General features: G+C 39.5%; 1 protein-coding gene across 3 annotated transcripts in view; it reads left to right on the plus strand.

Moving 5' to 3' along the window:
- Positions 1 to 18,860, plus strand: part of tmem132e (transmembrane protein 132E) — a 402,168-nt gene that overhangs the window by 338,969 nt on the left and 44,339 nt on the right. For all 3 annotated transcript variants that reach the window (XM_058088316.1, XM_058088317.1, XM_058088315.1), the window contains 2 exons: positions 2,943 to 3,135; positions 12,634 to 12,777. In XM_058088316.1, the coding sequence (XP_057944299.1) occupies positions 2,943 to 3,135; positions 12,634 to 12,777 (337 nt within the window). The remainder of the gene's footprint in view (positions 1 to 2,942; positions 3,136 to 12,633; positions 12,778 to 18,860) is intronic.

Raw genomic sequence — 18,860 nt, forward strand, 5'->3', positions numbered from 1 at the left:
ATTTTTTTAAAATCCGGTTTCAAAAAAGTTTTAGTCCAGGAATTAGTCCTAATTATGGGACGACAATATAAAAGAAGAAAGTTGAAGCATTTAGAAAATTAAACAACAGGAAATGGAAACAAAAGGAAAATGAATGTCATCGAATAGCCTAAAGTTATTTTAAAAAGAATTTCATTTTTAATATGATGAGAAACATACTCAACTAAATATAGTTGTAGTTTTTGGAAAATTACATGGCAGGAAAAATCTTATGGTATTACAAGAATAAAATGGAAATATTATGAGAATAAAGAAAATGTACAAAGAAATAACAAATAAAAAACAGCCAAACTGAGGGAACATGGCATTTTTTCCTGAAATATATATATATATAAATTCTTATCATACCTAGTACTTGTGTTGTTTTACAGAATATCAAATTGGAAATGAAAATCTTTAATAATGATAATAGTAAAACAGCCTTTTTCTTTTAATATTTTTATTTAATTCTCATCAAAGTTACAGATGATTTTTCTCATTTTGCTGTGAAATTATATTTTTCAAATGTGCCCTCGGGCCAATACAAAAACAGCTCTGGTCCGCCAATGTCCCCCAGGCCGCACTTTGAATAGCACTGCCTTTTCCAAATTACGATTAGCTGTTTTTGCAAGGCGACAGTCGGCCAAAGTCTGGCTCGGTGCCCGATGGGCCTTATTGATAACCCGTTCCTGCCCATGTGTTTGTGTTCACGGGGCGATGTTGCAACAAATGGATCCCGTCATTCCCGAGAGGAACCTTTCGGAGGCTTGTCGAGGTTTTTCATTAAATGGTGCTCACACGGAATGTCTTCTGTGATGGACATGAGTTAAAGTCGAGGTAGGGAGTGATTTTATTTGCCGTTTTTTATGTTTGGACAGAGAGCGTCTTCTTTAAGTCCCTTATCAATCTTGAAGCACTTTTCAAGGGCGTCTCTTAGCAGAGCTATCGATTGTCGAGAAGAAAACGGGCAGCAATTATTTGCAAAGTGAGAGGCAGAACTAAATTTGCAATCTCCTCGACAGCAAGACGTTAAAGACAAAAGAAAAAGAGTCTCAGAGAGCTTAAGGGCCGGTGATTGTTTATTGACAAGATGCGCATGAGCGCCGCTGAAAAATTCCCGACTTGTTGGATAACGTAAGTTCAGAGTAAGCGTCGTTAGAAAGAGTGTCAATCCTCATCAGCATTAAGCGCTAGAGAGTCACGACATCCTGTACATTTTTATCGTTGCAGATGAATGAACGCCATGTAATTGCACAGGTAGACTCTTATCCACTTGGGGCCTTTTTTCCGTAAGCAGGATTTGCATTTTACTCCAAGGTTTTGGTAACTCTGGTCCAATGTAATGGAAGCCATAGATCACAGGCAACAACATCACATCGAGGCAGGATTGTCCTTTTTCATATTAGGAATATGCATGTCAAGGAAAAATAGCAGCTCAGCAAGGTGAAAAACTTGTCATTAGTATCAACTTTCCTTTTTTTGCTATTCTCTTTCAATTTTCAACTTTCTTCTAATAAAATCTTTGGAAGTATTCTTAACATAATATTTTGACTTAATTCCCATAACGTTGTACATTTTTCTCTAACCAAACCTGTTAGAGCAGGGGTGGGCAAACTTTTTGACTCGCGGGCCGCATTGATTTAACAAAATTGACGGGGGGGACGGGGCATACTATACATTTTACACGTAACAGTCCACCTGGAATTATGATCATGATCCCAGGTTGCATATTATTAATAATAATAATACACTTTATTTGAATAGCACTTTTCAAAATACTCAAAGACGCTTTACAGAAAAATGGACTTGAATAAAAGCAAGTAAACAGAGTAAACGATACATTGAAATACAACATTCATTCGTTTATACGCAGTTAAAACATGGGTAAAAGCGGGGCACAGCAGTCAAGTATAAAAGTTCATTCATTCATTCATTTTCTACCGCTTATCCTCACGAGGGTCGCGGGGGGTGCTGGAGCCTAACCCAGCTGTCTTCGGGCGACAGGCAGGGTACACCCTGGACTGGTCGTCAGCCAATCACAGGGCACATATAGACAAACAACCATTCACACTCACATTCATACCTATGGACAATTTGGAGTGGCCAATTAACCTAGCATGTTTTTGGAATGTGGGAGGAAACCGGAGTACCCGGAGAAAACCCACGCATGCACGGGGAGAACATGCAAACTCCACACAGAGATGGCCGAGGGTGGAATTGAACCCTGGTCTCCTAGCTGTGAGGTCTGCGCGCTAACCACACGACCCTGTGCCGCCAGTATAAAAAGTTAGACATTAAAAACAGATTTAAAGAGGTGGGTTTTTAGTTGTTTTTTGAGACTGGGAAGGTCAGGGTAAACACGCAGCGAATGGGGCAAAGAGTTCCAGTAGGGTGGGGGCAGCGATGGAGAAGGCCCTGTCACCCCATTAAGTTTAAATGAAATACTTTGAAAAGAACGGGCGGGCCGTATTCTAACACTTGGCGGGCCGGATGTGGCCCCCGGGCCGTAGTTTGCCCACCCCTGTGTTAGAGAGAAAAGATTTTCTCACATATATAAAAAAAATAACGTCTTTTTTTCTTTATTTTAACTCAATGCCACTAAAATTGCAATAGTTTTCCTCTTACTATTACAAGTTTATTTCTGTAAAATTGCAACTTTTTTCTCGTTAGAAGATAATATTAATAATATTATTAATATAATATTATATAATATATAATATAATAATTAATATAATATAAATAATATAATATTATTTAATATTTGACTTTATACTTGTTATTACAGCAATTTTTTCCATTTCCTCTGTTGTGTTTAAACTTGTAATATAATTTTTCATGCAGTTATGACTTCCTTGCCATGATTTGATCAACCTTGTAACTCCAAATGGGATCGTGATAGTTCTGATCAGTGTTTTTATTTCTAGGGACGTTTTGGGGAACGCCGAGGTGATGCAGTTGGACTTCGAGATGGAGAACTTCACCAGCCTGTCAGTGACCAGACGCATCAACTGGAACATCGACTACAAGGGCCAGAGCCCGGCCAGCGAGTCGGAGAAGGTGGTGACCGAGTTGACGGTGGTGCAGCGGGACATCCAGGCCATCCTCCCTCTGGCCATGGTGAGAACTCGCGGAGACGGACATCCCATTACATGATCATCAAGTTCAGGCGGAGTACATACGTTATACCATAGATAGATAGATTTTCTTTAATGTGGTTTCTCGTAGAATAACTACGAGATGATCAAGAGATGAGACGATACAAGACATTTTTTTTTCCTGAAGGAGAAATCCTGTCATGTTCTAAGATCTTGATGATAATATTCATGCTACTGGCAGTGTAATTGACGTACAGTAGCACAATTAACTTTATATATACTAAAAATGGGACTAAAATAGGACTAACAGATAAATTAATTGTTATTTAATACATTATCATCTATGTTACATTGATTGTAGTAGATTATACTGGTCGCATAATTGGTATAGCTAGCACAATACACAGCAACTACTTCAACAATATCTGTGTATATGCAGTACATGTATATACATACTAGTGGTGTTCAGTGGCAAAAACAAATACATGTATCTCCTAATTTTGTGTTAGAAGAAATAGCAATTTACACGGTATGTGCAAAGAATAAATTAGCCATAAATCATGCAGGCAATCAGAGATATGAGAGAAAATGAAACAAAGCAGCATTTCTCACTGTGTACACAAACAATGGTAGCACTAATGCTGCACCCCCCCCCCCCCCCCCCCCCACCCTCCATTTGCATGCTTACAACTGCTCCGAGCCCCATTAGACATTCTCCACTTTAAGTTTTGCAAGCCCCGCACATCTGGCCAAACATACGGTCGGCTCCGTAGCACAATTCCCCCTGACAGTTGGGAATTAGCATGCGCCTTGTACGCCACCGATGTGTTTAGCCGTGCCGTCAAATGAGACTCCATCAGCGTGACTTTTACTTGAATTCACGCCGTGGGTGGGTGGGTGGGTGGAAATGGTGCTGCTGCTTGTCTCTGCGATATGCCACCTGGTAATGCTCTTGGACTTGGACCACTTTATAGGGTATACACTCTTATGGGGTACACTTGCACAATCCAAAGACAGCCTAGACGACCATATCCACGAGGAACCATGAGGAACCGCCCAATTACTTTTTACTTACTGTAGTTTTTCTCATGCAAAATAATACATATGCAGAGAAAAGATTGCAGAGAAAATTTATTTTGTATATTACCATGGCTTAAAGGGGACCTATTATGCTTTTTCCACTTTTCTGACCTATAAATGTAGTTATTGTTGTATTCTTGTGTTAAACAATAACAGTAGCCTTGCCCTGTCTTGGGAGTGGCACCAATCATAGCAGAGTGGGTGTGCCAGGAGGCGGATGTGGGTGGAATAAATTAAAAAAACAGACTATGCTGGAAATACAGCTGGAAAAGGCACAGATTCTGGAAGATCTAGAAAGCTTTCTGTGCGTGTTATCATTTGTAGCTGCTCTATATGAGTCCACAACTCAGTACAAATGGCCAAAAGTGAGCATAATAGGTCCACTTTAAGCAAAAAGTGGTAACCGTAATGGCAATGGTTTTATTTCATTTGAACATGCATCAGATTCCAATTGAGTGCATCCCATAATCAGTTCCCAGTTCCACATGTCCAAAAGGAGTAGGAAGAAGCAAAGCTTATTAAATCCTACCCCTCCATCTGGTACTTTTACAATCACTAACTGTTACATTTGTTCACTTCCTGCTTTCCATAGTACAGTTTAAGGTTTTTTTTTTAAATAATGCACCTCGTACCGAAGTACTCGGTGATATGAGCATCCAATGCCATAATGGGTACCATAGTGCATGTCAATATAGTGATATATATAGCACATCATGACTGGTTCAAGACTCTTCATCCTTGTATTTAGCAAACATCAACTGCTTGTATTGTTTCTTGAATTGGCTCATCGTTGTGCATTGTTTGATTTCCTTACTCAATCCATTCCATAGTTTGATTCCACATACTGAAATGCTATGGCTAGCATAACGTAGTCCTAGCATAGAAGTGTTTCAAATGTACTTCTTCCCTGAGATCATATTTCTCCTCTCTTGTAGAGAAGTATTGGATGACATTTTTAGCTAATTGTTTGTTTTTAGCCTTATGCATTATTTTAGCTGTTTGAAGATGAACTATATCAGCAAGTTGAAGTATTTGTGATTTTAGAAATAAGGAGTTAGTATGTTCTCTGTAGGCGGCATTATGAATTATCCTTACTGACCTTTTTTGCAGTACATTTAGCGAGTGAAGATTGCTTTTATAGTTATTAGCCCATATTTCCACACAATAAGTAAGATATGGTAGAACCAGAGAGCAATAAAGAGTGTGGAGTGATTTCTGATGGATAATAAATTTTGCTTTGTTGAAATATTTCTGTCCACCTTATGTTGTATATTTGTAATATGAGGTTTCCAGCTCATATTTTCATCTATTGTGATCCCAGAAATGTATTTTCCTTCACCCTTTCAATGTCTACACCGTCTATTTGTATTTGCTGGTACGTGTCCTTTCTGCTGTTAGCAAACAGCATGATTTTAGTTTTATTTAAGTTCAAGGACAATCTATTATCATCAAACCATCTTTTTAGTGTAACCATTTCTTCTCTGACCTTTCTAATGATTTTGTCTGTACTCCCTCCAGAACAAAAAGCAGTGGTATCATCCGCAAATAATACCAGCTTTAAGTCTTTTGTGACTTTGGAGATATCATTGATGTACAAGTTGAACAGTTTTGGTCCCAGTATTGACCCTTGGGGAACTCCACACGTAACATATGAACTTGCAGATGTAGTACATTGTATCTATAAAATCGTCAATTACCTTGTTGTTGTGTGGATTCAGCAGATCGATATTGAAGTCTCCGTGTATGAAAATAGTTTTTTGATTGTTATCTGAAAAGGTTGTTTTGATCCAATCTTCAAACATTTCTATCCTTGAGTGTGGCGTGTGAACTAGTACTGTAATTACTATCAGTGGCGGGCACGGCAGTGGGGACTTAATTAGACAGAATCTTTCTTGGCAGATACTGTTTGGGCCGGTGTTGTTTAAAAAAATGATGATTATAGTGTAGATTTCTGTACGTTGCCATTCACCTTGACTGGGGTTTCAAACCATGGTACCCCGTGGTAATAGTAATGTAAGTAATGAGTAATTTTGATAAAAATTCCCGTCGTGAAAAGATGATGACTGAGTGAGATTGAAGGTGATTACATAACAGTGGTTTTAAAGTTGAGCTGCTGAGCATCATTTATTTCCAACATATCAGTGTTTTCATGGTTTACATATTTTTCCCGTTAATTAGATCCACTCAACTTTGGCGCTTTTGCATCACGGCCTCCTTCAAGGAACGTTACCAAGCAACCGTGCTGCTGCTGCCAATGCCGCCGTGACACTTGGGAATTCTTATTATGGATTGTCCACATGAGGAGCAACACGGCGTGACCTTATTCATCGATCAGACGCCAAACTGCAACTTGATTAACATAAGAGCATCGACTGACAAAGCCTTTGTTTATTAGCCGCCGCTTCTTCTGTTTTAGCAGGCCCAAGCTCGATGCGTTAATGGACTCTGCTTGTTTATTTTGGTTCGCTCAACTTACGTGAATGTCCTCAAGGCCAGCAAGTCGATGAACTTCCATGGGAAATGTTCAACATGGCCTCTGGAGCCATGAGATGGGTGCCAGGTTTATGGTCGACTCGTCCAAGCTTCCAAGCTTAAGCAGGAGGGCAAGGACGTTGGGTGCGCTATAACGACGCCAGTGTCTCATGGCACTGGTTGACGTTGTGTTGCACGGGGAATTCTGCCCGCAATGGAGACTCGCAGGTATAGTTACATGCCTAGTTAGATCTATTGACTCAGGCAGAGAGGTGGTCTGCAGAAGAAATGGACCTGTGCTAATTGATTAGCTTGATGTTCTTGAAGACCTCATCCAGTTGCAAGCCCGGGTGCAAGTCCAGGTGCTGTCATTCAACTTCTCAAACACCGTATAGCAGGTACTGAAAACCATAACACATTAAAAGGTAAGCGCCCTCTATGCATCTGCAGAATTGTTGCAAACAGGCCCTCTAAATATAATATTTAAGAGATTTTAATGGAAACATTTCCACAGCTTGGGTCACCACGTATCATTGAGGGATGATGGTAAACCAGCCAAACCAGTTGAGAACCACTGGTCCCTTTTTGGAGTCTACTTGTTGTACATTGTGTTTGTTTTTTATACCTTGAGGTCCATTTTGTGTTTTGAGTTGTTTCACAATTTAACACAAAATTGCATAAAGCAAACATATTATCCAGTCTCATTTTGATAGGTGTACTCAAAACGTGCAAATTATTATATTATTATTATTCTAGAGAAAATAATCTGTGATTAATTTCAATTAATTCCGAGTTAACTCTGACCATATGTGCCAATGTGGACTCACCAGTATAGCAAGATGTTTGGAAGGTGTTGTGAATAGTGAGGAATATTCTGTCACTGGTGTATATTCTAATGTGAGTATTTTCTCAGAACATTTGTAGAAATGAAATGAAATGACAGCACATTTTTTAGACCAAACTGGTGTGTTATTACGGCACCAGTCACCCCAAGTATTGTAGTGATCGCTCACATTGTCTAGCGGGTATGGTCGCTGCTAGGCTACCACTCACCATTCTGTTTTCTTTTTTGTGCACAGGACTAATTAAAGGCAATTAAATGTCATAAAAGTAAATAAAAAGTGATTGGCTAATCCAGGGGTGGGCAAACTACGGCCCGGGGGCCACATCCGGCCCGCCAAGTGTTTGAATACGGCCCGCCCAATCTTTCCAAAGTATTTCATTTAAACTCAACATACAACCTGGCATCATGGCCTGAGCCAACCTTTTGATGGTTTTATCAATTTTGTTTTTTGACATGGTCTGTTGTTTACAAAGTGCTCCTGAAAAAAGGGACACAAGCACATAATAATAATAATAATAATTATTATTATTAGATTATTATATTATTATAATTATTATTAGATTATTATATTATTATAATAATTATTAGAACTATTATGATTATTATAATTATTATATTAATGCTAATTATTATATTAATTATATATAATATTATTGTTATATTTGCATATTTTACATAATAATAAATAATAATAGCAGATTGCATGACAATTTTACAGATACAATAATACCAGGTGGACTGTTACGTGTAAAATATATAGTCCCCCCCCCCCGTAAATTTGGTCATATCAATGCGGCCCGCGAGTCAAAAAGTTTGCCCACCCCTGGGCTAATCTTACTGTTAGTGGCTCTGTATTTCTAAAATGGAGTCTTGTCATTGTATCCCTGCCTGCTTTCTCACGTAAACCTTGTACAACTTTGCACCTTGCTGTTTTTCGAACAGCTAAAGGTCAGCATGGCGCCTAAAGACACCTGACTGCAGACCAAAGCATGCGCCTTGGAATGGGGAAAAAACAAGCAGCGAGAGGTCGCACGCTTCACGCAACGTGTACTTATTGCGATTTAAAGAGCATGCCAGGCTGATATTTAAATGTTCTACTTTTGATTAAAAGGAAAATGTATTCTCTCTCTTGCGGGCCGGCGCAAATGAGAGAACTTGTTAGCCCCGCTGCACACGACATGAATTGTGGGAGAGTTAATGAAGTGATGAACTGCCACGTCTTTTAATTGGCTCTTTGCATTCAAAATGCCAAGCAGATTGGATGACAGTGTTGGTCTTGTTTGAGGCTGTAACCCTGAAAGCTTCTCACCACTCTGTAGAATACATTTGTACTTCCATGTTGTGCAGTGTTTCAGTTTGGAGCTTTTCCATTGACGATTTAGCTGCCCAACACAGAACAGAGCGCAGTCTGCTCATTGGTTGACAGAAAATGATCACTTCAATTGTGTCCTGAAGCAATGGAAGCAGAATGGAGTGCACTATTTAGCTGTAACCACCAGAGGTGCTGTTGGTTCAGTCGCTATTAGAAAACTGTTTTGTTTCATTTGGCGACAAAGCATCCCACCAAACAATTGTTTTAAAAAAAAAAAGATTATTATTTTAATATTTGTTGTGACTTGTTCAGTTAATTAGATTACTGGTAATTATATTTTCAAGATTAAATAAATGTGTATACTCAACATCATTATAAACACAAGACTTTTGTTTATGCTCATATATGAGATTTCATGAGATAAGATCATATATGAGATATGAGCTAGAAACCTCATATTACAAATATACAACATAATGTGGCCAGAAATATTTCAATATTGAACAAAGCAAAATTTGTTCTCAATCAGAAATCACTCCACACTCTTTATTGCTCTCTGGTTCTACCATATCTTACTTATTGTGTGGAAATACGGGATAATAACTATAAAAGCAATCTTCACTCACTAAATGTACTGCAAAAAAGGTCAGTAAGGATAATTCATAATGCCGCCTACAGAGAACATACTAACTCCTTATTTCTAAAATCACAAATACTTCAACTTGCTGATATAGTTCATCTTCAAACAGCTAAAATAATGCATAAGGCTAAAAATAAGCAATTAGCTAAAAATGTCATCCAATACTTCTCTACAAGAGAGGAGAAATATGATCTCAGGGAAGAAGTACATTTGAAACACTTCTATGCTAGGACTACGTTATGCTAGCCATAGCATTTCAGTATGTGGAATCAAACTATGGAATGGATTGAGTAAGGAAATCAAACAATGCACAACGATGAGCCAATTCAAGAAACAATACAAGCAGTTGATGTTTGCTAAATACAAGGATGAAGAGTCTTGAACCAGTCATGATGTGCTATATATATCACTATATTGACATGCACTATGGTACCCATTATGGCATTGGATGCTCATATCACCGAGTACTTCGGTACGAGGTGCATTATTTAAAAAAAAAAAACTTAAACTGTATTATGGAAAGCAGGAAGTGAACAAATGTAACAGTTACTGATTGTAAAAGTACCAGATGGAGGGGTAGGATTTAATAAGCTTTGCTTCTTCCTACTCCTTTTGGACATGTGGAACTGGGAACTGATTATGGGATGCACTCAATTGTAAGCTGATGCATATTCAAATGAAATAAAACCATTACCATTACCATTACCATAGATGGACTCAAAGATCTAAAATTCATTCCAGATAAACAATGTTACAATTTCTTTCAAATGTTGTTCACAAATTTGTCTAAATGTTTGATAGTGAGCACTCCTGCTTTGCTGAGATAATCCATCCCACGTTACCGGTGTGCCACATCAAGATGCTGATCTGACATCATGATTAGTGCACAGGTGTACCTTATACTGTCCACAATAAAAGGCCACTGAATGTGAAATGTGCAGGTTTGTCTCAGAGCAAAATGCCACAGATGTGGCAAGCATTGAGAGAGCATGCACTTGGCATGCTGACGGCAGGAATGGTAACCAGATGTGTTGCTCTTGCATTCAATGTTCATTTCTCCACCAAAGGCCGATGGACGAAGAAGACAGGTGCATTTTATTGATGGCATTTTGAATGCACAGTGATACGGTGATGAGATCCTGACGGCCAGTGTTGTGCCATACATCCATGAACATCACCTCATGTTTCAGCAAGATAATGCACGGCCCCATGTTGCAAGGATCTGTACACAATGGAAGCTGAAAATGTCCCAGTTCTTGCATGGCCAGCATACTCACCGGACATGTCAGCCGTTGACCATGGTTGGGATGTGCTCGACCGACGTATACGACGGTGTGTACCAGTTCCCACTGATATCCGGCAACTTTGCACAGCCATTGAAGAGGAGTGGACCAACATTCCACAGGCCGCAAATGACAATCTGCGAAGAAGATGTGTTGCACTGCATGAGGCAAATGGTGGTCACACCAGGTACTGACTGGTTCTGGGTCCCCAGACCCCCAATAAAGCAAAAAATAAAGTACATTTCAGGGTGGCTTTTTACTGTGGACAGTCTAAGGCACACCTGTGCACTAATCTTGATGTCTGATGAGCATCTTGATGTGGCACACCGGTGAGGTGGGGTGGGGTGGATTATAAGCAGAAGTTCTCACTATCATACATTTTGATTTGTGATTTAGATTTTCTTTAAGTCCATCTCATGAAAAATGGGAGCAAAAACAAAAGGAAGCTTTCAGGTTCAACGATAAAAGAACACTTCCAAATACATTGGTAAATAACTACTTGGAATTGTATGTAAATGCATAATTTGTAAATATGGGCTGATGTTATTGAGTGCTAATGTGGCTAATTCATGCAAGCACACTGCCTTTTACCACACACATCAAACAGCGATATGACAATCTTCTCTCTGAAAAACTAACTCCAGGCTCATACTGGTGGATGGTGGGTCTTTATTAGGCATGAGTCGGATATGAGGCAGTGCTCTTATAAAATTCACGTTTGCCACCTTCTGGCCACTTGTTCACCAATGGTAGACTTGTGTCATCACCGCTTCGTGCCTATCGCACAAAAGAAAACAAAAGGTGTATAAAACGTCTTTGGGAGCGAGCAGTTGGGTTGAAAAAAAACCTATAAATGCATCCTTAGTCGCGAATGAGTTAATCGGGTTAGGTTAAACCCATCCCAGACTAATAACAGGCTGTGTTATTAGTAATTAGTTAATAGTAATCCCCATATGAGGAACTGGTTTGTTGGTCTAGGCCAGGGGTGGGCAAACTACGGCCCGGGGGCCACATCCGGCCCGCCAAGTGTTTGAATACGGCCCGCCCAATCTTTCCAAAGTATTTCATTTAAACTCAACATACAACCTGGCATCATGGCCTGAGCCAACCTTTTGATGGTTTTATCAATTTCGTTTTTTGACATGGTCTGTTGTTTACAAAGTGCTCCTGAAAAAAGGGACACAAGCACATAATAATAATAATAATAATTATTATTATTATTATTATTATTAGATTATTATAATATTATTAGAACTATTATGATTATTATAATTATTATATTAATGCTAATTATTATATTAATTATATGTAATATTATTGTTATATTTGCATATTTTACATAATAATAATATAATAATTATTATTTTAATTTTATTGTAATTATTATAATATTTTATTATTTTTAAAATATTTGAATATAAATATAAAATAATAAATAATAATAGCAGATTGCATGACAATTTTACAGATACAATAATACCAGGTGGACTGTTACGTGTAAAATATATAGTCTGCCCCCCCCCGTAAATTTTGTCATATCAATGCGGCGAGTCAAAAAGTTTGCCCACCCCTGGTCTAGGCCTTGTTTTCTTGTCATTGAGTTTCTTCTTGGTGATCCGCCTTCAGTTGGAATGGAGACACAAGCCTGATGTCATTCATTTAAAGACCACAATTAGAGCTTGTTCTTTGAATTCAAGTCTTTTCATCGTATTTGCACCCAGCCCCTCACTAGAGTAAAAACTGTATTTGAAGTAGTTGATGAAATCCGCTGAAAGGGGCCTCCTGCTAAAACATCACCTGGGAGGCCTGATGGTTTTTATTGAATATGCGCATGTGTAACGCTGATGAAACCTGATGGAAAACATCTTTTTTTCGGTCTTCTTCCTCAGGACACGGAGATCATCAACACTGCCATCCTGACGGGCCGGACGGTTGCCATCCCCGTCAAGATGGTCTCCATAGAGATGAACGGGGTGGTTACGGACGTCTCGGCCTTTGTGCAGTGCAAGTCGTCCAACGAAGACATTGTTAAGGTACGGCAAACCTGATTTTCTCAACCTGCCTGCCGCTCTCTGTCTGGCAAACAAAGTCAATTTAAGGACAAGTAATCCCTTTACTTCCCACTTAAGGCAGAGGAGTGGCACAGCACAAAAGCCTTCTCAGTGTGTGTGTGTGTACGTGTGTACGTGTGTGTAGTCTTGCTTTGATTCCTCATATAAAATCAATAGTTCATAGAAGTGGACAGATAGAGTAACGTGGTTTGCAGTAAAAGCTCCATTATGTCCAGCTTATGTAGTGGAGTGCAAAGCCCAGCCCTCACGTTGTTAACTTTAGTGCCATGGCTGCAGGCAAACTAAATACATAAAAAAACACAAACACAGGATGCTGCCTGGGCTTCCCGATCCCACGTCAAGAGGATCACACAACAAGTGTTGGTATTCTCTCCAGTCAATTAGCAGCCTAATAGATACAGTAGCACTTGTGATGGCTATGAGGGTCATACAGTATGTGCAGGAAACACTTGGACTGCACCACATCCAGGTGTTGATACATTTTATTACATCACGTTTATATCATTGGGCTGCCCCACTATGCCCCGCCCCCTTTTCATTTTTATTTTTTATGAAGAGCAAAGACTCATTAGCGACGATATACTACATCCATATCGATACTGTTAAACATTAAGTTGCTACCTGGAGACCCAATCCGCCTTTGAATACCTCCACTATAATATCACAACTATACAAACCATTATGTGTGGCATTACACAATTGGGGATGAATACCCACTTAAACCTTAACCTTAGCTTACATGTCTAAAAAAACTCAGAACTACAAACTTCTACACTGCAACATCATCTGGAGCCATTCATCCCTTTTATCGAATAACATGACAAAAATATCAAAAATGAGTCACACTCACCAGTAAGCACTAGTGGCATCGGTTTATTTTTTCCGAGCAGTAAACTAGCAAATGACTTCATTTCCTTCCAATCCAGCAAACAAAATGGATTCAAGAGGGGAAACTCGCCAAAGGAGATCCATATTTCTAGCATATCCAGCCCATCCAACCCAATCTCTGTCCTTTTTTTTTTTTTTTTTTTTTTAAAGGTTGCACGGCTTGGCAAATTTAGTTCCACGCCAATAAATTGTGCTCAGTGGGATGTAGCCAGGCCAGATATGACTCACCGTGACATCAACTTTGACTTTTCAGCCTCATCTTTCAAAATCATGAAAACCGCTTCCATCCTTTGAGTGTCTGTGGGAGAATGTAGCAGTACTTCCATCCATCCGTCCTTTTTCTCTATCGCCTGTCCTCATGAGGGAGCTTCGACTAGACAATGAACATAACGGGCATGTCTTTGAGATGTGGGACGGAGCCGGATTACCCGGAGAAAACACATGCACTCGGGCACAGAGAGATAATATAAACTCGGCACAGAGATGCCCGAACCAAGATCTGAACCCTGGATTGCCTGGTTCTGCAGTCAAAAATGTGAACTGATGACAACATATTACATAATATTTTATTAGCCTTATGTTCCTTTTAGATTGTTGCTCTGCGGTTATTTCTTGTTGAAAAGGTAGTTTGATATGATAATAGTTATACAGTTGTCCCTCGCCACTTTGTGCTTCCAATGTCATGCCTTCACTCCATCATGAATTAATCATTCATTAATCTTGCTGGTATGAGCCTATGTTATATCTTCATTTTGCTTTATATGTCTAATTTTGCGTTAAGGTTATATCAAGGTTATGCGTCTGCTATATTGGGCTAAAAGGAGTGTTAAGTTGTAGGTGTGTTATTCCATGTCCCGAGGGCTCTAATGGTGTTGAAACCTTTAAACAGGTTTGCTGACACCTAGTTTGCAGAAATTTACGGCCCGGTCTGGACGAATCAATTAATCACGATAAACAAGCGATTACTGTATAAGGCATTCAGAAGACGCATTCAAATACGTTGTGGTAATATATAGTATTGTACACATTCTGGTCACTAGGTGTCGGTAATGTTACTGTAATGTTTGGTGAGACACACAGGCACCAGTGCTACATGGAACAACAAGTTTTTATAGGAAGTTTGAATAATCTCACAGGAACCGTAATCCCTAACACGGGCTACTGTTGCGGCTGTAACCCAGGCCAAGATGACTCTGAACCCACAATATCACTTACTGTCTGGCCCCCACTCAGCTCCTCTGGCTCCGGAACACACTTACAGCAACACATACTCACACAGGTCTTATTCTCATATTGTGTCGTATTTTGTCTTATTATGTCTACTACAGTATATTGGGTAATGGGAGTGTAAAGGTGACCACGGGGTGTTATTCCATGTCTTGATGGATCTGGTAATGGTAATGGTTTTATTTCATTTGAACACGCATCAGATTCCAATTGAGTGCATCCCATAATCAGTACCCAGTTCCACATGTCCAAAAGGAGTAGGAAGAAGCAAAGCTTATTAAATCCTACCCCTCCATCTGGTACTTTTACAATCACTAACTGTTACATTTGTTCACTTCCTGCTTTCCATAATACAGTTTAAGGTTTTTTTGTTGTTTTTTTTAAATAATGCACCTCGTACCGAAGTACTCGGTGATATGAGCATCCAATGCCATAATGGGTACCATAGTAAGTGTCAATATAGTGATATATATAGCACATCATGACTGGTTCAAGACTCTTCATCCTTGTATTTAGCAAACATCAACTGCTTGTATTGTTTCTTGAATTGGCTCATCGTTGTGCATTGTTTGATTTCCTTACTCAATCCATTCCATAGTTTGATTCCACATACTGAAATGCTATGGCTAGCATAACGTAGTCCTAGCATAGAAATGTTTCAAATGTACTTCTTCCCTGAGATCATATTTCTCCTCTCTTGTAGAGAAGTATTGGATGACATTTTTAGCTAATTGGTTATTTTTAGCCTTATGCATTATTTTAGCTGTTTGAAGATGAACTATATCAGCAAGTTGAAGTATTTGTGATTTTAGAAATAAGGAGTTAGTATGTTCTCTGTAGGCGGCATTATGAATTATCCTTACTGACCTTTTTTGCAGTACATTTAGCGAGTGAAGATTGCTTTTATAGTTATTAGCCCATATTTCCACACAATAAGTAAGATATGGTAGAACCATATAGGATCTAATACTGTTCAAACCTAGAAAAAGATTCCATTTATAAATAAGGAAATTCACTTATCACAGTCGGGTCTGGAACCAATACCGCCATAAACGAGGGATTACTGGAAAGCCGAATTTGCATCAACACCAAAGTCACTGAAAAAATCCAAAATACAGTCTTTTGAAAAAATGAGGACACCCCGAGGTGAAAGACGGCACACAAACGGGTAAAAATGTGTCTAAACATGCAGCCCTACTGTGTTCCGTGTGCTATTGTTTTTCTGACAAGTACACCACATGGGGGCATTATTGCCAAACCCCATAAGTGGGATTGACTTGAAAATTCACGCACAGCTCTATGCCCTGCTCTATGGATCACCCACTGTAACTTAAAGGTGTTTCGCCAAATTATCATGAGACTGAGCATCAGCCTTTAGGGCGCTGACAAGTGCTGGTCTGGAAAATATGAGCAAGATTGCTTAGAAAACATGGACGCCATCAATCAAAAGGAACTTACCAACTATTCGCCATAAGTCACTGATCATTTGTCTAATGATAATACAACTTTATTACATGTACAGTATACTAGGACATCTTTGGAGCTGAAGTCTGAATGAAAATCCAAAATTCTATGTTTTTTATGTATCAGTGTTTATTATGTGTCAGCAAGTGATGTGCAATACCAGGGATTTCCTTTCTGATCCAATACTGAGTCAAATACAGGGTGGTGTCGACATACCGACGTTTGGTAAATGTCAAAACATAGTGTACAGTTGTCCCTCGTCTATGCCGGTTAACTGGTCACAGACGCAACTGTAACGAGTGAAAAAATATGATTTTCTTTTACCATTATTACAGCTCTGTAGATAAAATAACACCCATTTACACTCTCACTATTATTCTTTGTTTCTACAACGTTGCTAATGTGCAGGCTATAGGACCACTGCAGCGAGTAGGGAGGTGACCTCGACTTTAAGCGCAGCATGCTCACAAGCTAATTAGTTAGCCTAGAATGTATTTATTCTAAATTCAAGAAAGGATTTTTACAGAAGTAGAGAAGGACAAAGTAATAAGCCAAAAAAAAAAACCACTTCCACATGGAAAGGAGGAAAAAGTTTCTTCACTCTGTCCTGTAGAAGTAATGTACTGTCATGTCATGTCATCTCTCATCAATGTTTTGTGTCATTACTGATGCCCAGTGACCAGAATACTACATATGACGTATGGCCATAGTTAGCCATGAAACATTGTTAACAAATTGTGATAAAGTGAGGGAGAGATGTAACGAGGGACGACTGTATTTCCAATAATAGCATATAGAATACAAGACATCGGAGCATTTTTGTATTCACAACTATAAAATACTGTTAGTTTACAATGTAGGCAGTAAATCATATGAAAAATGGTGTTTTAAACAGAAAAAAAAAAGAAAATAATAAAACCATTTAAATAAATGATGAAGTACTAATTCAAAATTTACACATGGCTCCATTTGTCCTTGCTGGTATACAAACAAGTATAGTTAATGGAACCAAGAGAGAACAAAATGGTCAAAATGCCCCCCCCCCTCCCCCCGGCACATAAAGTACATCTACAGACAAGAACAGGTGTTGCAGTGCGTTCAGGGTCGGGGGTGGGAGTGTCTCCGTGACATCGTTTATCATTTTTCATTATCCATTAAAGCCACGAAGCTGCAAGCAATGTGCGATATTGAGCCGTCTTGCTTGAGTAACCCCGCCTGCGATCATTTAGAAGCAGTCCTTCAGGCGCAGGAAGTATACTTGACAGTTCAATAAAATGCCCCCCCCCCCCCCACACAGATTATCACGTTGACAGAAATTTACAGACACACACACTCACGTTTTTGTTGCTAATTACATTGCTTCAGGCAAGTCTGACCGTGTTTTGCAAGGAGAGAGCTCTTTGGGGGAGACACGTTTAGAACTGATGTCATATTTGTTTGAGAAAGATACATTTGCTGCTCACGTCTTCAATTTATGTTGCTCATTTTCACATCCCTGCCAGAAACACCTCTATTAATGGCTTATTCCAAAAAAAAAAAATGCAAATTGCAATAAAGGCGGGGAAGAATAACACATGGGAAGAATAAATGCAGATGAACAATAAAATCACAGTTTGAAAATGTTGAATTGGAGGAATGTACATTGAAAAACATGAAGAGCCACTTCTATGTAGCAGACATTATTATGGAGCTGTACCAAGTGAGATAGAAGTGGCAAGCTGTGTGTGTTTGGCAGGTGGGGGTCAGGAGGCCACATTGCTTCCCCCCCCCCCACACACACACAACGCCCTACCTCCTGCAGCGCTGTGACTCACATCAGCCATATGAAGGCAGAGATAAGACTTTGTGTCAGGCCATCACGTCTCACGCCCGTGGTCATCCAGCACACATACTGTACCTGACCCCCCCACTCCCCACCCCACATCCCTTCCTTTCCCATGCCGCCACTCGTCTCACCCCCTACGTATTGGTGTGACACGTTCCCCCCAAGCCAGTGGCCAAATTTAGCAATGGAAAAGACAGGGAAGATGATTAAAGTTTACTGCAGCGGTGAGTCCTTCATGTTCCTAAAATGATATATCGCCATGTCGTCACATAAGCTTTTATTCAGCATGACAGCTAAAGACCGGGATTAAATCTTTGACATGTTTTTCCATCTTTATCATTTGCATCATTTGCATCGCCACCCAAACCCGTTCGATTACCTTTTGTTGTGTGACTCTAGCGAGGGATCAGGTTTGGGAAGAGTCTCCCCCGCGTGACCAGGACAGCGCCAGCCTTCATGCACAAACATCCAGGTCCATCTGCAACCTTGACTGGCCTGCTTAGTACCTTCACACCTTTTGGACCAAACTACAACATGTTCTGTCTACAGACGTTAACATCCAGACGCTGCTGCTGTGGCGCTTTGCTGTTATCTCGCATCCTTTTGTGACGGAATGGGAACAGATGGTGGAAAGCCATGT

Source organism: Doryrhamphus excisus, chromosome 11 (assembly GCF_030265055.1).
Source record: "Doryrhamphus excisus isolate RoL2022-K1 chromosome 11, RoL_Dexc_1.0, whole genome shotgun sequence".
Lineage (NCBI taxonomy): Eukaryota > Metazoa > Chordata > Actinopteri > Syngnathiformes > Syngnathidae > Doryrhamphus > Doryrhamphus excisus.